General features: G+C 52.8%; 1 protein-coding gene across 2 annotated transcripts; it reads left to right on the top strand.

Annotated features, from left to right (window-relative positions):
- The first annotated feature begins 1,072 nt into the window (after positions 1-1,072).
- On the top strand, positions 1,073-15,317 carry NUP50 (nucleoporin 50). Of its 2 annotated transcripts, XM_079773848.1 has the most exons (8): positions 1,073-1,400; positions 5,152-5,230; positions 7,352-7,435; positions 8,582-8,768; positions 9,469-10,125; positions 11,777-11,858; positions 14,022-14,140; positions 14,990-15,317. In XM_079773848.1, the coding sequence occupies exons 2-8, from the start codon at positions 5,162-5,164 to the stop codon at positions 15,193-15,195; spliced, it is 1,404 nt and encodes a 467-aa protein (XP_079629974.1). In that variant the 5' UTR covers positions 1,073-1,400; positions 5,152-5,161; the 3' UTR covers positions 15,196-15,317. The 2 variants fall into 2 exon arrangements, with proteins under 2 accessions (XP_079629974.1, XP_079629975.1); XM_079773849.1 differs by lacking the exon at positions 7,352-7,435 and having other exon boundaries at positions 1,074-1,400.
- The last annotated feature ends 4,046 nt before the right edge of the window (positions 15,318-19,363 follow it).

Here is a 19,363-nt window from a genome sequence, read left to right as displayed (position 1 = left end):
GTCTAACGCCCCTCGTGTCTTATGGTTAAGATTCTTTCACTGATGCCCTAGCTGGTTCGGCTCAGTGGACAGAGCGTCGGCCTGTGGACCAGGGGGTCCGGTTCCGGCCCGGTCAAGGGCACTAGCTTGGCTGCAGGCTCTTCCCCTGCCCAGCCAGGGCCCCGTGCAGGAAGCAACCAATGATGTGTCTTTCCCTTCCACGCTCCCCTAAAAATCAATGGAAAAACATCCCCGGGGTGAGGATCAACAACAAAACCCCAAAAGGGTTGTTCACTGTGCGGCAACAAGAAGAGTTGGGAAAACTGATTTGCACTTTGCAGCATGACGCGCGGCCTGACGTGCTGCGCTGCAGAGTAAGAGAGAAACCCAAGATCGCGGCCCCCGAGCATCCGTCCCACGGCTCCGAGTGACGCCTGCAGACTCACTTCCTCCCGCAGCGCAGTCGGGGCCAGTGTCACCGCCGGCGGGGCCCCCGCCACGGAAAACACACACAAGCCGTGCGGCGAGTGGGCCCGCTTCTCTCGGCACCACCGAGGCCGTCCGTCCTGGCTCGGCGGCCAGGCCTCCGAGGACGCCGCAGCCAGGCCCGTCGCGGGGGCCGCAGGGCGGGGCCCCCGACCCCAGCGCAGGGTCCGCGCCGCAGCTCCTGGGGGCGCGGGGGCGGCGCTGAGCTCCGACCAGACGCCATCCCAACTCCACTCACGTTTCCCGGGCCGCGGCCGGTCCCTCTCGGCCCTGCAGCCCCCGGCCCGGGACACCGCGAGGCTCGGCCACGCTCACGGCCTGACCGTGCTCTCCCGAGCGCCTCGCAAGTCCCACCCGCGACGGCCCAGCAGCAGAGGCCGCGCGCGAACGCCTCCAACGCGCGCCGCGGCCGCCACGTGACCAACGTGCGTCCACTCCGGCCGCGGGCGCCGGCTCCCCGGCTGAGGCCGGCGCGCGCATGCGTGAGACTTGGACGCTCCTCCCGGCGACGGTTTCCAAGCATCGGGGCGCATGCGCCGCGCGACGCCCCGGCTGCCCGCCGAGCGAGGGGCCGCTGAGCAGGGCTGCAGCGCGCTTGCGCAATAGCTGGACGCGGGCGTTTCTTTCCTCCCTTTTCGAATTGGTATTGAGAGGCGGATCGGAGTTACAAAATGGCGGCCTGGAGCGTGCTCGGCGCGGTTCCCCCAGCGGTCTCCGGCTGAGGGGACGGCTCCGCTCGCTGCCGAGCGCAGACAGACGAGCCCCTGGGGGACATGGTGTGGGAGACTCCGGGCTTGCTGATCTCCGAGTCCTTCCAGAACCTCTGCGCCCCGGAAGCGGCCAGGTGCGCTCACCCGGCGACCGGCCGCCGCGACCTCGGACCTGCTCGCCGCCGTGCCCGCCGCCCAGCGAGTTCCGCGGCAGCCGCCCCGGAGGTGAGAGGCTGGGCAGCGGGGGAGGCGGAGGGGCCTGGGGCCGGGGATCCGCACCGGCCTGTGGGACCCCGGGAGGAGCCGCCGGGGTGCGGAGCCCAGGCCTGGGGAGCCGCTGGATCGGGGTTCGGGGTTCGGGCCTGGAAGGGGACCCAGTGAGGGAGGAGCCGAGGTGCGCAGCCCCGGCCTGGAGGGGGTCCTGGGCGGGAGGCGCTGGAGTGAAGCCCCAGGCCCGGGGAGGGGCGCGGGGCGGGGCGGGGTGACAGCGGCCACGCCATCGCGGCTGTTTGTGAAGCGGCGCTCGGGGCCGACTTAGGGAGGGCTCGCCCGGGGGCTGGGCCCCGGCGGAGGCCGGCGGCCGGAGGGCAGGGGCTGTCCCGGCGTGGCCTCTGGCTTCTTCCTAGCGGCTCCTCTCGGTACTTCTGTCCCCTCGGTCACCTCACCTGTCTCTTCTCATCCCCTCCGCTATCTCTTTGGCCTAGCTTCCCTTTTTAAAAAATGTTTTTAATGATTTCAGAGAGGGAGGGAGAGAGCTAGAAACATAAATGGTGAGAAAAAATATATATCCATCGGCTGCCTCCTGCACGCCCCGCACGGGGCATGGAGCCCGCACCCCAGGCCTGGGCCCCGACCGGAAATGGAACCGTGACCTCCAGGTTCCTGGGTCGAGGCCCAGCCACTGAGCTACTTGGGCTGAGCATTGGCTTCTCTTCTCACTGCGATGCCGGAGCATTGATCACCCCGTTACTCTGTTCCTTTTTTAAAGAAGCAGTTAATTTGTTAAAATTGATTTTTAGAGAGAGAGGGAGGGAGGGAAGGAGGGAGAAAGAAAGAGAATGACATCCACTTTATTTTTTTGCCAACCTGTCTCCTTTTTTAAGAAATAAATCTTTAGTATTGAAAGTATTACATATGTCTCCCTTCCCCCCCTTATTTGTGCATTTTATGCATTCCACTGTGGCTTCTGGTATGTGCCCTGACCCGGTGGGAAGCGGCAGCCTGGTGTCCTGGGGACAGCCGCACCCATCGGAGCTGCCCCCAGGGCTAGAAGGAAGCAGTTTCCTTTTCCGCTGGCGGTTCAGTCCCCGAGTCTGACCCTAGTTCTCCTTTTCCGCGGGACACTACACTTTCAAGTGCGGTCAGATCTGTTTTCCTCCTAGGGTGAGCTGGTGTGGACTAGAGTTCACCCTGGGGCTGGGCAGCAGCAGATGGCGGAGGCCACATGTCCTGCAATGACCGTGACGTTTCAGTTTCCCATCACAGTGCTTCCTAGGAATCATTTCATCACTCGGGGCCTTTTCACCACCCGCCCGGAGCTTTGGGAGTTCCTTGACCTCACAGCCGGCACATGAGGCTCTAGGCGCAGGCCTCGCTCTCAGTACTTGGCAGGGATGCTTTACTCCTCATCTTGCATCAAAAGAAAAACGATTGTCTGAAGTGTCATGCTTTGAGACAAAATATGGGTTGGTTAAAATATATTTTAAAGCTTGGCTCATAATTCAAGTAAATACTCTTTTTTTCCAAGGAACTTTCAAGTTTCGGAGGAAGAATAGTATTTTATAGCCTTTGCTTCTAACAAAACTTATTTCTTTAATAATATTTATTAAGCCCTTCCTCTGTTCCAGGCATTATGCTTAACTAAGTTTTTTGTTTATCTCACTTAGTTTTCATACCTCCCTGTTCTACATATGAAATAACTGAGGCACAAAAATGAAACAGCTTGCCCCCAAAATGGGAACACTGGGTTTCCAGCATCTTCCTGTAGTATTTTCCAAATACGTAGTGTCCCACATCTGACTCAACAGCGAGCACACCCGTCATGAGATGGGCAGGCTTGGGGTGTTTGGAGTACAACCAGCACACAGAACAGAGACCCCTGCCCGCTGGTTAGGTCCTGATTTGATGACAGCGGTCGAATGAGAGCAGCTACATTTAGGTTGTTTTGCTGTGCCCATTATGATTATCCACTGTGGGTATGAGTTAGAGGTTAAATTCTTACTTTATCACAGTTTTTGTACTTTCAGCTTCACCTCCTTTTCCTTTTAATAACTTATTAACTGTTAATATTTCATCTTAATAGCAACAATGGCCATTTCAACTTCTCACTCACCTCTCCTGCCCTCTGGTGGGAGCGTTAGTTACTGAGCAGCGAAATGGCCAAAAGAATGCAGGCAGACGTGGCCTCTGGACAGTCAAGTTCAGTGAGGAATTCTGTATAAAACTACATTGTTTTTGTTTGGATTAGTAGCCAAACTTGACCAAGTGTTTGTGGGAGACATTAAAAAGGGACTCAGAGTATTAGGATGTTATTCGAAGCTGAAGCCCCTATGTAAATACAGGGTGGATTTTGGAGGACTTGGGGGTGTCAGCACGTGATGTTTATTTTATAGGCGTTAAAGAGCAGCAGGTGATGTGTAAGTTTGTATCCTAGTGAACATGAACTTCTAGGAACTTACTGGGGGGGTGGTGTTGAGGGCAAACCAGAAAGGGGGTGGGCAGGTTCCGGAGCCCTGAGCTAACGGGTCAGCCCCTGGGCCCGGTGAGGGGCAGGGAAGCAGGGTTTCTTGGTCCATCGGGCTGGTGAGTTATGCCGCTCTCAGCGGAGCTCTCCATTGAGGGCTTTTGTTTCTGATACAGAGGACATGCTGTGGGATCAAAAAGCCAGTTACAAAGGGGCAGGTGCCAGCACCCTCCTTCCAGATAACACTGTCATCCCCGCCTCGCACCCTGCCCTGCCCCACCCCGCCATGGTGTCACAGGAACTGAGCTCATGGCTTACTTTTTTTTTTTTTTTAAATATATTTTATTGATTTTTTACAGAGAGGAAGGGAGAGGGATAGAGAGCTAGAAACATTGATGAGAGAGAAACATCAATCAGCCGCCTCCCGCACATCCCCCACTGGGGATGTGCCCGCAACCAAGGCACATGCCCTTGACCGGAATCGAACCCAGGACCCTTCAGTCCGCAGGCCGACGCTCTATCCACTGAGCCAAACCGGTTTCGGCATGGCTTACTTTTGAAAGGGTTATAAATTCTCAGAATGTTAACACGTCCATATTAATTACAGTTTGAACTTTTAAATGATGTCCTATTTTAGCAATATGCAATTTGGGGTAATTAAATGTTCAGTCTTGGGAAATGTATTTATACCAACGTCGTCTGTAGCCTAAACAAGAGGACTTATGCTATGAACTTATGACCAACGTCTTATTAAAATTCCTACTTAAGCATGAACTTCACTGGCTCATCTTGAAGAGAATTTTAAATATTTAAAATGTTTTGTCTGTAGCAAGGCTATAATTTGCATAGAATAAGTTAGGCACTTCTTGATTGTGTATAGTGCTTAAAATTTCAGTTTTAAAAAATCAATTGAGGTTGCATATAACTTTTTAAAATTTTTATTTTATTGTTTAAAGTATTACAAATAGAAGTACATGTCTCCTTTTTTTCCCCCATTGACCTTCCCTTGCCCCCCCCCATGCTCTCCCCTCCCCTCCACCCCCAGCCCCGCCCCGCATATAACTCTCTTTCAAATAGAGTTGGTTCAGTGTTCAGAAGACCTACCCGGCTTCCCCAAGTAACCCTGTATTGGATTGAAACCGTGGGAACTAAGAACACCTTTGTAAAGTTCCGTTAAAGCGCTTCCCAGTGCAATGTTTTCTCTCATTTCATGCTAGAGTGAATTTTGAAAATTCTTTGTAAGAGTGACCTCTTGGTCTAGAAAAGCAAATCTTGTCCTCTTTTTACTTTTAGCTTCGGAAAGATGGCCAAAAGAATCGCTGAGAAGGAATTGACCGATAGGAATTGGGATCAAGAAGACGAAGCCGAAGAGGTAAAAAGGAGTTTTCCTAAGTGATTTCGTACTGCTTCTAATGTAAACGGGTTCCTCCTGAAGACGACAAAACGAAAAGGCCTTTTTTTAAAAAAAAAATATATTGATTTTTTTACAGAGAGGAAGAGAGAGGGATAGAGAGTTAGAAACATTGATGAGAAAGAAACATCGATCAGCTGCCTCTTGCACACCCCCTACTGGGGATGTGCCCGCAACCTTGGTACATGCCCTTGACCGGAATCGAACCTGGGACCCTTGAGTCCGCAGGCCGATGCTCTATCCACTGAGCCAAACCGGTTTCGGCGAGAAGGCCTTTTTAAGACCATCCTGCACGGGAAGAAGTGTGGTTTCTCGTGACCTGTACTGAATAGAGACATTTATGAATTCCACCTGGGTGTGCCTGTCCACCAGCACCTTCCTCCTGAATTCCACATTCTCGCAGCATTCTGAACCCGTGCTTTTAATCAAGGCTGAAGGACGCGTAAATGATCGAGTCAGGAACTTAGCGCAGTGCCCCTCAGACTTGACAAGTGCCCACCACCACCGCCTTGGTCGGCCATCCCTGTCATTTAGATTCAGATGGCTGAGTTCGCCTCCCTCACTCCAATCTTCTCAAAGCCCAGCTTCATTTCTTATTCTTACAGATCTGAGATGCACCCCCCACCCCAAACATGGCATTAATGGGAATAGAGTTTAGATTGGCCTCGTTTCTTTCCTGACAAAATCAGAATGGCCTTCCCTGAGGAAATCTTTCGTGTTTCGGGTGCTTCATCAGCAGTGTGGGATCCCCAGGCTGGTCCACCGAGGAAGTCTGCACCCAAGCTAAGAGGATAGTGTCAAGTAAAAAAAAAAAAAAAAAAATTGAAGAATGTGCAAGTATCTTCAAGCTTATTCTTAGACCAGAGGCCCGATGCACGAAAATCTGTGCAAGAGCAGGCCTTCCTTCCCCCAGCTGCCGGCACCGGCTTCCCTTCGGCACCCGGGACCCGGGCTGGCTTCCCTTGGCCCCGGCTTCGTCAGGAAGGACGTCTGGTCTAGTTAGCATATTACCCTTTTGTTATTATATGTTATTATAGATGGCTATCTTCTTTCTGAGTCTATTTCCTGGTACTAGTAATTTTTCTTTACAAATGTTTGCACCAATATGGTTAGGGAAGTCAAAATCACAAACACGTTAACATTGTAACAGGGCTTTTAACATTTCTAGCTGCCGTCATGCTTTTTCGCCAAGACTTGGGTAACTGCATTCTCCCCCAAGTCTTACGTACAGCTCCATTCTGAGCCCAGTAAGATTTAGACTACCATATAAAGATTGCTTTGACATTAAAGTGTTTCAGGAATGAAAGAACTCCCGTTTGGAGAGTTGCTAATGAATGGATGTGGAAAGACAGTTACATTTGGGCAAATGCAGTGAAATGATCCCTCTGTGGCTGTGGAGCTCTGGCACTTCCTGAAATCGCTGTGGCTGGAAGGGTTACAGGGAGTGCTTACGCCAGCCGGGCGGGAACGGCAGGCATGGCTGAGCCAGAGGCCCTGGGCACGCTCTGGGGGCTTAGTAGTCACCCAGAGTCCCAGTGCCTCCGGGTCTCTTGGATGAAGGGCAAATGGGCAGAGCTCTTTGTAAAAATAATAACTATGTGTTTCATACATACAGTTTTACTTTTGAAAACGGTAGTAGTGAAATACCAGATTTGGGCACCTGGGTTTCAGAACTGGTGCCACTCCCAGCGGTTCATGATCGTTAAGGTGCCTTCCAGCTGAAGTGTTGTTAATGCCTTTGGATGTATCTGAAATATTGGAAAGCTGTGCTAAGTAGTTTGGCACCGAAGTTTAGGTGGGCTGAGCCTTGTCAGACTTTCGTGCACGCACGCCTCTCTCTGATTCAGATCTTGGATTTGTAGGTTCCAGAAGACTGGTGATTCACCTGACTAACCCTGGAATTCACCCAGATAGAGCATGGATGTGAATTTTAATGTGCCCTCTCCATAATTTGTATTACGAGGATAAACAGTACTTTGAAACTCTCAGATAACAGAGGGGTTTGGCTGGTCTAGCTTTTTCACTCAGCATTGTATCTCCACTTTGGCCTTTCTCACTGCTGTCTATTGTGTGCTCCTGCAGGTGGGGACGTTCTCAGTGGCCAGTGAGGAAGTCTTGAAGAATAGAGCCATAAAGAAAGCAAAGCGTAGGAATGTCGGATGTGAAGTGAGTGTTTCTACAGCTTTCTCCCGGGGGGGGGGGGGGGGGCGGGAGTGGGGGGGAGCGGCAGTCGGATCAGTAAGCGCTCGTTAAAGTGCTTTCTCCGCTTGTGAAGCGCTTGGTGTAGAACAGCAGTCACCAGCCTTTCGGCCCTCAGACCACCATGGTCCGTGGACCACCGGTTGGCGACTGCTGGTGTAGAACATACAGAACAATGACCACAGGGGTGTGTGCCCTACATGGAGCTCACAGCTGCAGAAATGGTACAGATGCAGACAGATTAGGTAGAGTGCCCGTGTGAAGGAGGAAATGCTGACAGCAACACGGAGACCCGAGAAGTGCATGGCAGTGGCAGTGAGAGGAAAGGAAGGGATTCTCAGTCTCCTCTGCTGCCTGGGTCGAGGTGTGGGTTGGAGAAGTCCTTTAACCATGACAGAGCCTTTCCCGTGCCCACCGTGTCGTGCATTAAAATGCTTCCTTCTGTGCTCAGAAGATCAAGGATGAGTTCATATAGCTCAGAAATGGAAATCACGTGGTCAGGGTTCAGCAGTCACCACATCAACAACTTTCCCCAGGGCGGTCCTCAGCCCTCCGTGCATTCCAGGCTGGGTGCTGGGCTGCGGGCCTGGACCTCCGCTCAGGCGGAGAGGGTGTGACCACGCCGGTGGCAGCTTCGGGAGAAGCCTGCACAGCTGCGCCTCTGCGGGGCCCTGTCCCTTCCACGTTCTTTCCTCGTTTCAGCTCGTTCTTTAGACGGGGGTGTAGTTGGCTGTAGGTGATAAGTCAGGTGATGTTTGATGGGAAAGGGCCAACTTACCTAGGAAGGAAAGGATGGCGTCCGTTCTGGAAATGTACGTAAGGGTGGCGTGGAGTTCTCCACAGGACCACCAGGTACACTGGCGGCTGCTCGGACCAGGAGTGGAGCGAGAGGTACAGGCCGGAGATCAGCCGTCCCGGAGGCTGACCCACGGGGGTCAGAGCTCGTGAGGAGGAAGGGGCTTCGGTTTGCAGGAATAAAACCGCTCCTTCCTGTTTCTGCTCCTGGCCAGCAGTTTCCCTTTAGGGGAGGCTACGTGATTTAGCCAGGACAGCACTGCCGCTCGCCTGCCCGTTATAAATCGGAGTGATCTGTGCTCTCTCTCTGTGTTTCAGGCTGATGGTGGAGGGGCCTTTAAAGGCTTTAAAGGGCTGGTTGCACCTTCTGGAGGAGGAGGGTTTTCTGGATTCGGTGCTTGTGTTGGCGGGAAGCCTCTGGAAGGACTGTCCAATGGGACCAGCATGACTGGTGCCCCGCCCTTCTCCAGTGCGAGAGCTGCGGCCGAGACCAAGGTGGCCTTCGGTAAGTAGCCCCCCCCCCCCATCTGTGTGAAGAGAACCCCGAAAAGGACTTCGCGGAGAAGCTTTTCTTGTGCTTACCCTGGGTCCTGAGACCATGAGCAAGAACAGTCACAATGAAACGTAGAAATGAGGGAATGAACTTTTGAGCCAAAATAGAACTAGGTTCTGTTCTCAGCTCTGCCAGTTACCAGCTCTGCGACCTTGGTGAAGTTCCTTAACCGCCAAGCCTCCAGATCTTTCCTGAGAATGAGTGATGAGAATTGACCTCAAGGTCAAAGGAGCAGATGAGGCTCTTAGTAAAGGCCTGCCTTCCATCCCGCCTTCTTTAACCCTTTGCACTCGCTAACCCTTTGCTACCAATGCTAACCGTGTCGAGTCACACTTGACATCCGAGTGCAAAAGGTTAATACGTGTACCGAGGACTTTGTGTATGGCACACACCTTCCAGAAACTTGGGGGTCCTCCCATCTAGATTTATTTTGCCCAGGATGTGTTGGTTGCCTGATCTTGTTTTGAGGGAATTAGTCAAGATTTCAGGATTAGCCCTAACCGGTTTGGCTCAGTGGATAGAGCATCGGCCTGCGGACTGAAGGGTCCCAGGTTCGATTCAGGTCAAGGGCATGTACCTTGGTTGCGGGCACATACCCAAGCGCTTCACAAATCAACTTCTAACTAAATCTTAAAACGTGAATTTCCTCTAGGATCTATCGCTGCAAACGGCCCCGCCTCCTTGGCTGATGGTAAGGTTTCAAATCCCAAAAGGAACGGTGACAGTCAGCAGGCCTCTGGGCTTGCCTCGAGCACCACCCCACAAGGGAGCGCCTACCACAAGCAGCTGGCGGCCTTGAACTGCTGCGTGCGGGACTGGATCGTGAAGCACGTGAACGCCAACCCGCTGTGCGACCTGACGCCGGTCTTCAGAGACTACGAGAGCTACTTGGCGGGCATCGAGCAGCAGCTGGGCGACGGTGGGAGCAGCGGCTCCGAAAGGAAATCTAGCAAAATGTCCCTCGACTCACAGGCTCCCTCCCTATTTGGTTCAACACAGTCCCCGCAAGAGTCCACGTTTTTGTTTCATGGGGATAAAACTGAGGGTGCCGCTGAGAAGACAGAGGCTGTGCCTGAGAAAAAGGGGGACCCATCACTAGGAGCGACAAGTGCCTCGTTTAATTTCGGCAAGAAAATTGATGGTTCTGTGTTGGGCTCCTTAAACTCTGGCCCCCTGGCTGGGTTTTCCTTTCCTTCTGGAAACTCCAGTTTATTTGGCAAAGACATTGCCCAGAGTAAGCCAGCTGCTTCGCCCTTCTCCGCGACGGGATTGGAGAGCCAGGCGGCTGGCGGCAGTGCTGGCTGCAAAGGTAAGTGGGATGTGGGTCCTCGAGTCCCATTTCGGTCTGTGGAGGTTTGTTTCGTGGAAGAAGCAGAGACGTGCGCCATCAGTTCCGAGCCGTGTGATCCAGGACTGGCTGGCGGGCCTCTGAGTCTCCGCTTCCTTGTGTGCAGAAGGGGGTAAGGCCTGTGTTGCAGGGTTATTGTGAGGACTAAGAATATAAAAATTAAGATGATGAAATTTTCTGGCACAGTGATTTTGAAAAGTATCCAATACATGGCTTGTATGTAAAGAATTAAGTGAATTAATGTTTGAAAATTGTATTTTATTGAGAGTTTATCATGAATATCCACTGAATTGTTTGTATGTAGGAGATTTGGTTATAAATAAAGGCACATAGCAAAGCAGTGCTGTACATGTAAAAGGGAGACTTCATGAGTCAGGGGACAGATTGACCAGGTCTTTCCACAGGGGAATTGTTTGAGCACCAGGACTGTTTCTCTTAGCGCCGCTTTTTAAGTTGCTTTTTAGTTTAGGGAGTTTTATGGGACTGCCTTTCTCTCTAAGAGGATGGGCATTTGCCTCTGTTGCCATGTCTTCGATCTCCCGTGTTGGGGCTGGAGTGAAAGGAAGTGCTGTTCTGGCTCCGTGCAGGGTGGGGTGGGGGTGGGGGTGGGGGTGGCGGTGGGGGTGGGGTACCAGAACATGGGAGGCATGCAGTTCAGACAAAGCTCGGGTGACTGATGCTTGGCTTTGGAATGATTCCTCTGGCAACTTAGCTTATTTCCCGCCTGACTGACGTGTCTGTTCCTCGGCATGATGCAGGTGTGGTCACAGGACCATGGGGGTGGAAGTGTTAGAAGCATATTGAGATTTTCCTTTTCCAGCGGTGAGCTGAGTATACACACACGTGTTTGTTACCTGTCTGTGTGCCCAAGGCTGCAAACACCAGAATTTGAAGGAAAGTTTTATTGATCAGGAAGGTGTCAACTGAGAAGGTGGGAGACTCACTCTCAAATCCATCTTAAGAAAGTACAAAATTCAGGCTTTTTTATGTGAAGGGAAGGGGAAGTGGGAGGGGCAAGAGTGATTGACCCCAGACCAGCAGGGGTGCGAGGAAGATAGCTCCCTCTGTGGGCCCTCGTTGATGTGAGTCTGATAAGAGGCTCCTGCCAATCTTTGGTAACAGTCTGTACTTCCCGTCTCCTGGGAGGACTTTCTGGTAGGGGCTGTTTTTGTAAAACGGGGCAAGCAGACTCCTCTAAGGCCCAGCTGTCTGTGTGGAAGAAGGTATTGCCTGCAGGCTCCGGGAGCAGAGCAGGTTGGACCGGCGGAGCCAGAGGCCCAGCACTTCACTCTGTCACATGTTTGATTTTTCTTTTTTTTCCTGTGAAAGTTTGCATATGCGCTGCATCATAAGCAAGGACATTTTTTCATTCCAGGGCTTTCTATAAATCGATAGTTGCTTTAGAACACAGAAGTATGTTCCCATTAAAAATGTCACAAATTTCTCATTTTTCACAAAATAGTAAAAACCCAGTGGGTGCACACACACGGACAATGTGATATCAGCTCACGTGGCATTTGTAGGTTGAAAGGGGGAGGTAGGTGACAAACTTCCTTACCACGTGTGTAAGCCTTGATTTGAGCCTCGCTGAGTCCGTGTGTTTCTGTGACAGGTGGAGAGGAGGAGGAAAGCGACGAGCCGCCCAAAGTAGTGGTCACGGAGGTGAAAGAAGAGGATGCTTTTTACTCCAAAAAGTAAGTCCGAGTCGGAGCCGAGGAGCCCGCTTGGTGAATGCTGTCAGCCGCGGACGGAGGCTCCGCCATCGCCCCGAATTGACTGCGAGGCTGTGCCTGCTCCTTGAGCTGGAGCGAGGAAGCATTCTCCGCCCGTTTATTTAAAAACAAACATGTTCTAGACATTTCCTTCTGGGCACAGCCTTCTCTCCTGCCCACCCAGCTCTTCTGCTTTAAAGGGCCGTAGAGAGGGCCTTTGCTTTGCCCTGTCTGCCCCTCTCGGCTACTTCCTCTCCCCTTTCTCTCCTCCCTGCCTCTCCCCTCCTGCACCCCCCACAAGGAAGTCACCCGTCACTGACGTGGGGTTCGGTGCTTCTTCTGCTCTTGGTCAGGGGGCGTCGGTGACCCGTCCTGGAGACTGGCTGGCCTTCATGGATTTTCTCGCAGGTCTGCACAGCCCTCCCATTAAGGCTGTGTGAACACTTCCCTGATGTCGGGGGCTGCTTGGTTTTAAAGTTATTGGGGTGACATTGGTTAATAAAATTAGAGAGGAGTCAGTGAAACTGTCACACATCGTCAGTGAATTGCACCGTGTTCCCCACCCAGAGCCAGACCCCTCCGTCACGGCGTATTGGACCTGCTTTAGAAGAAGGCAGAGGGGAATTTTGAATTACTCTCTCAACGAAATGAAATTAGTACTTTGAAGAGATATTTACTGAAAAATATTTTTGCCATTTTAGAAGCTTCCCTAGATGTATTTTTCTAATAGAAAAAGTTCAGCCTAATGAGTCAGCAGTTTTCATAACAAAAAATCACCATGTGCTCTGAGATTTCCAAGTGTTAATTACTTTTGAGAACTTTTAAAAGAGGCCAACAGTTCCTTTTGCCTGTTTTTAAGTTTATTTACACAGATGACAGAAAGGCGTGTCCCTGGCAATGTTTTTTTCCTAATCTGAGCACATCAGAAGCGGTGGTTTTGGTTTCTTTGGTGATAAGCTAAGGAGCGTGTGACACAAACTTCTAGGAGACGTTTTACTGCATTGCCATTACTCAGGGAGATAAAAAAATGGTTGGAGTCCTGAAAAGAATTCAGAAATAAAGGAAAAAGGGGAGGGCTGTGGGCAGTGTTCGTTCTGTTTTCTGTTTTCTTTTTTTAGTTAATCCTCACTGGAGGATATTTTTCCACTGATTTTTAGAGAGAGTGCAAGGGAGGGGGAGAGACAGAGAGAAACATCGATGAGAGAGAGAGAAAGAGAAAGACACGTTGATTGGTTGCCTCCCACACTCACTCTGACCAGGGCTGGGGATCAAGCCTGCAACCGAGATACGTGCCCTTGATCAGAATTGAGCCTGGGACCCTTCAGTCCGTGGGCTGATGCTCTATCCCAGTGGTCGGCAAACTCATTAGTCAACAGAGCCAAGTATCAACAGGACAACGATTGAAATTTCTTTGGAGAGCCAAATTTTTTAAACTTAAACTTCTTCTAACGCCACTTCTTCAACATAGACTCGCCCAGGCCGTGGTATTTTGTGGAAGAGCCACACTCAAGGGGCCAAAGAGCCGCATGTGGCTCGTGAGCTGCAGTTTGCCGACCACGGCTCTATCCACTGAGCCAAACCAGCCAGGGCTTTTCTGTATTTGTTCTTGTCCTTGAAAGACCAGGTGGCCGTGTTTTTGTTGTTGTTGTTTAGAAAAATAGGTTTATTTGTGTGTTTTTTAAACTTTTTTTATTGATTTTTTACAGAGAGGAAGGGAGAGGGAGAGAGAGTTAGAAACATTGATGAGAGAGAAACACGGATCAGCTGCCTCCTGCACACCCCCTACTGGGGATGTGCCCGCAACCAAGGTACATGCCCCTGACTGGAATCGAACCCGGGACTTTTCAGTCCACAGGCCGATGCTCTATTCACTGAGCCAAACCAGTCAGGGCTAGGTGGCCGTGGTTTTGATTGTCCTGAGAAAGGGCCGTTTCAGAGAGTTATGTAACAATTTGAAAACACAGTGGGAAGGGTTCTCGAATACCTAAGCAGGCGTTCCTATTCTGGTTCGTGCCCCGACCCGGTCCGGGTCACAGCGGCGCAGCGCCCTCTGCTCCTGCAGCAGCGGTTCCCCACAGCCTGGATGCTGAGGGACAGGCGGGATGTGTGCTTGTCTGCTGACCGGCCTGTTGTTTTTCTCCACAGGTGTAAGCTTTTTTACAAGAAAGACAATGAATTTAAAGAGAAGGGTGTGGGAACTCTGCATTTAAAACCTACAGCGAGTCAGAAGACGCAGCTGTTGGTGCGGGCCGACACCAACTTAGGTGGGTGCCCTTCCTTCCAGGCGGCACCGCGCGGAAGCCCTTCCCCGGCTCGGTTCAGTCTGTGGGGTTTCCAAGTACGTGAGGAGGGTGGGGACAGAGGAGACCGTTCAGGCCAGTTCTTCCTGACCTAGCGGCTCTCGCGGTTGGTTTGAGTCCGGGGGAGAGTGTAGAACAGGCACTGCTGAGAGCTACAGCAAGAAGGTAACAAAACCGTCTTCATGCTCCTGCGTGTCAGACGTGACTGAAGCTGGAGGAAATTGGATGGCTTAATAATAAACACACAAGGGGAAGTAGTCATTTAAAGGAGTCCTTTTTACGTAGCACATCATCACTAATACACTCCCCTCAGCCCACCCCAGCTGGGCCCTGAACACAGCCCATGGAGGGGCTTTGGAGGGACCCGCAGTCTAAGGGGAAGTGGCGGGCCAGGCTGGTTGCGGAAGGAGGCCTCCGCGAGCCTTTTCCTTCCTGTGAGCCTGGCTGGGTGGTAACGCGCAGTACTGCCCCCCCCCCCCCGCCCCCGCCATGACGCGTTTCTTTGCTGACGGCTCTCTGTTCCAGTGACGTAGTGAACTCGGGGCCGGCCGTGTGCCCGTCCTACAGTGCGACAGCGGGCGGGAGAGGCGGCTTCTCCGCAGTCGGGCAGAGCCCAGTCCTGCCGCTGGCCTCGGTCCTCTCGGGACACAGTGCTGCCTCTCAGGACCGGCCGTTTCTGTGACGTTCCCGTGGCTCCCAGTTGACAATCGGTGGAGTGCAGAGGGCTCCGTGTTGAATGGTTACGCCTGGGAGCTCTGGTCCGTGGAGCTGTGGTTTGTCTGATGTGGGTCGTTTTTGTTTCCTTAAATGCAGGCAACATCCTGCTGAACGTCCTGATCCCGCCCAACATGCCGTGCACGCGGACCGGGAAGAACAACGTGCTGATCGTCTGCGTGCCCAACCCCCCGGTGGACGAGAAGAACGCCGCCGCCCCCGTGACCATGCTGATCCGGGTCAAAACCGGCGAGGACGCGGACGAGCTGCACCGAGTCCTCCTGGGGAAGAAGGACGCCGCCTAGCCGCCCGCCCTCCGCCCAGTCAGGTCTCTTCTCCGGTGACATTCTGAGGACGTCTAGATAACTAAAGCCTTTGTGAGCAAGATCAATACGGCCAATAAACCTTTACTGTTTAGTGTTAAGAACGGTCTAACGTGCAAACTGCATTTGAAAGAAATTTTGGTATTTTTAATGTTCATTTATTAAGTTAACCACAAGTGATTTCTTAATGGACTGCAATCAGGGTATCGATTGGATTTCCCAAAGCTTTTCCCACCCGTGGGTTTGGGCGAGGCTCCCGGGGTGCGTGTCCAGAGGAGCCTGGCCTTACCCGTCCGCCCGTGGGCGAGGCCGGCTGTGGGACCGCCCTCCCAGGGGAGGCGCTGCCCTGCTGGCGGGTGTGCTGGCTTCTAAGTGTTCTTCTAAAGCTGCAGCTGGGTCCCACGTGTCACCCTCTGCGGGCGCTCGGCAGACGTGGCCTTGCCCCCTGCGGGCTGCTGTGCAGGACCCGGAACTGCTTCTCCTTTTGCAGGGAAACAAGGACTCGTTCTTTGGTTTCGGAGTTCGACTCATGAGGTGCTGTCAGTTCCTCTGTGTCCCCCTCATGACGAATGGGTAAAGGGGGGTTGCCAGGGATGAGATTTAAAAGCACAAATTTGGTCGCTTACACTTTGTAAGTCGTCCTGCAGAGGAAGTGAGTGTGCTGGTGCCAGGCGAGCCCTGTGGGTCTACCTGCTGCTTAAGGCACAGGAGCTTTTGTTGGGCAGGGCCTTGGGAACGCACCAGGACATGCAGGGGGAAGCGTGTGTGCAAGTGTTGCCTTTAGCTTGGACCCCAGGATATTCCACATTCGCCATCAAGTTCCCAGTCCTCTGGAGGCTGAGATGGTTCCGGATGCCCACGTGGAGGGAGAGCCGTTGGCACAGGAATGCCGCGTTGCTGCCCCGCGGCTGTCGGGGAGCTCACGCCAGCGTGCCCTGCGGACAGCACGTGGGAGACACGGCTGTGAAGGTTGAAATGCCCGTGTTCCCGACTCGGTTAGCGCCGGCGCCAGGCGACCTTGTTTAAGGCTCGGTGGGTGCCCGAGGGCTCACGCGGTATGTTCTGACCTTCAGCACATCTTCTGACTTAGAAAAGAGGAGTCACAATAATTGTAGATCGTGTAGTGTTTTTTAAAGAAAACAAGCTGCAATATTTAGGTGTAAAGGGGCGGGGAAACGTGATCAAATAACTTCAGTACTGGAGGTCGGGTGACTGCACTGCTCTGTCTGTTACCCGCACAGGCCGGCGCCAGGGTGGGGATGAGCACGCAGACCGGCTGCTCGCTGTGAGGGATGTGGGCCAGCGCTCCTGCGGCCCAGGCAGAAGCCACAGTGGCTTTTGCATTTACTGCTTAGAATTGAGATTATCCGTGTGCTCTGGCTACAGATGATGACTAATAAACAAGCGGCTGATGCTGTTACAGGGATCCTGCCCCGCCCCTGCCCTGGGCACGTTGGTTTATCTGTGAATCCAGCTGTCAGAGGGTGAGGAAGTACGGGGGGCACATTTCCATTTGTTACAGCCTTAGCCACGCGTGCTCCGAGGCCCTCCCAGAACAGCGCAGCTCAGCAGGCACCCTGCTGGTCACGGGGCATCGTTGTCAGCGTTTGCATGACGGGCGAGATGCGCAGCAGAAGGTGCGGGACACCTGTGCAGGCCGTTAGCTTACGGCTTTCAGACTGGTGATGGCTGTGTGCTTACCCCTAACATTCCCAGCAAACTCGTGCTGCTAAGACTCACTGTTCAAGTGAAAATTACAGGGAAAAATGTGATGTGTGTCCCATAACTCAGTGTGACGTTTTCTTACAATTCCTACGCTTTAGGCACTTGGTCTCCACTTTCAGTAGGTGCTGGTGTACCAGCGCCCGGAAGTGTGCGATTTCACTGTAACCCCGGCTCCTCGTGTGGCCTTTCCTCCCACTGCGGGACAGCTACCCCTCCCCGTGCGGTCACCTCGTCTTTAACAACGTGTTAGAAATAAGTCTTTAAAGTGCTTAAATGTGGACTGAACTGTTCATTTTTGGTTGAAGGACCTGTAAAGTGTGTTATGTATGGGGCCTAAAGTGAGGTGTGTCTGCTTCTGTTCTGAATCAGGTATTGTTGCATCTTGACAAATACTGAGCATCCCGGCCTGTTTCACACTGGCGGGTCCTCCTCATCCCTTTGAGCATCCCCAGGAGGCGAAACACTGCAGTGGGCTCCTTCATTGTTAGACTTACAGACGGAAGGCGTGTGTCCAGGTGTTTTTTGTTTTTGTTTTAATTTCAGAGAGAGGAAGGGAGAGGGAGAGAGAGATAGAAACATCAGTGATAATAGAAAATCATTGGTTGGGTTCCTCCTGCACGTCCCCTGCTGGGTGTCAGGCCCCAAACCCAGGCACATGCCCTGACCAGCAATCAAACTGTGATCTCTTGGCTCATGGGTCCAAACTCAGCCACTGAGCCACAGCGGCCAGGAGCATCCAGGTTGTAGAGAAGTTCAGGTTGTGTTTCCTACGAAGAACAAGTCTGACTGTTTAGGAACTGGTTTTCTTTGAAAGATGACCTTTTTACAACTTCAATTCCAAATCCTATTTTTGATATGCTGCATGCCAAAAATACCTGCCTACTGTCGCATCTTGCTTAGTTCAGACCAGTGCTCACTGAGGAAGGTGGGGGGTGGGGGCATCTGTCAGTCACATTCCGGAACAGTCCGCAGTGCACTCGAGGCTTCGCACACCAAGCGGCTCCTCCCAGACCCCCAGTGTCCATTCTCATTCTGAAAGTGGGGCTTTCAAGTAGAAACGGGTTGTCCTGTGCTGCCCGCAGTGACAGGGAGCCTCTTGGCAAACGGGTCTCAGCCCCACGCTGGGCACAAGGCCGCTCGGAAGTACTTGGCCTTGGGCCCAGGGCTCTCCCAGCAGACAGATGGTAACGGAGAGGAAAGCTGACTTCCTAGCAACCAGGTGGATACAATGTTTGCTTTCTGTTTTAAGTAGGAAACGTTTTTAATACTTGAATTGTCAGCCCATGTAATCCCAGTTTGTGTTAGTTTTTGAATGATCCCATTGAGGACGTGTAACAATCCAGGAAATGTGAATAAATGGAGAGGAAACAAAATCCGTGTTTGACATTCCATGTTCCTCCGCGATGCACCTGGCGCTAATCCAGGGCTCGAGAGCAGAGGGGTCTGCAGAGCGGGAGGGGGTGGTGGTGCTGCTGCAGAGCTGGGGGCCTGCGGAGCCCCACCCAGAACCTCCTGCTTGGAGGGAGGAGGGAGGCGGAAGTGCTCAGGCCCCAGGCCACTCGCACAGGCCTGGAACAGCTCTTTCTGGCTCTCTGGGGGCCGTGCCACCTGGTCTAGTCCTCACAGGGGCCTCCCGGACTTGGGCCTGGGTGGGTTTTCCAAAGAAACGAGTTCAGGCAGCTTCAGTTTCTCACAGATGAGCAAGTGGAGTTTCGATCTGTGTTCAGATCCATCTCAGTCAAAAATCCGAGCTCTGAAGGACATTTTAAAACTAAGGATCAAAATGATCAAGAAAAAATGTTTTGAGTTCACGGGACTAAACTCCAGTGCTTTAGGAAATCACTGGTGAGGCCTGACACAGTTGTAGTGTTTGGAGGCAGGCTCACGTCTGTCCAGCCCCGAGCTGTTCGCCACTCGGCCGGTCTGTGAGGGACGTGCCCGGGAAAGAAAACACTCAACACTCACTCACCCGCCAGTGCCTTCCCCGAGCGGGCAGCCTTCCCGGGCTGTGCCGGCTCCGCTGAGGGCTGGGCAGGACCGCCGTCTAGTGCGGCCCTGGGTGCGCAGCTGCCCCGAAGGCCTCAGACACCCGGGGTCCCACCCCAGACCCCGAGTCAGAGCCGGGGGCCAGCTTGTTTCATGTTAGTGTAACTCGCATTCTATAAAGGCCACTCTCAGTGTCCAGTTCAGCCATGTTAGTGTATTCACAGAGCTGTGCGACCATCACACCTCCCAGCTCCAGAGTATTTCCTGGTTTTAACCAGTGGTTCTGACACAGGCTCCGATTTGAGAGCCCTGGGCTACATCTGCGCTCCCTCGGGACGAGTTTGAAGATAACCTGTGGCACACCCTTCGGGCACATTCCGGCGGGGGGGGGGGGGGACTGGCAGAGCTGTGGCAGCCTGGTACGGCCTCACGGGAACTC

Source organism: Cnephaeus nilssonii (genome assembly GCF_951640355.1).
Source record: "Cnephaeus nilssonii genome assembly, chromosome: 6".
NCBI lineage: Eukaryota > Metazoa > Chordata > Mammalia > Chiroptera > Vespertilionidae > Cnephaeus > Cnephaeus nilssonii.
Note: the sequence above shows the minus strand (reverse complement) of the source record. Positions and strands in the feature narration are given on the sequence as shown.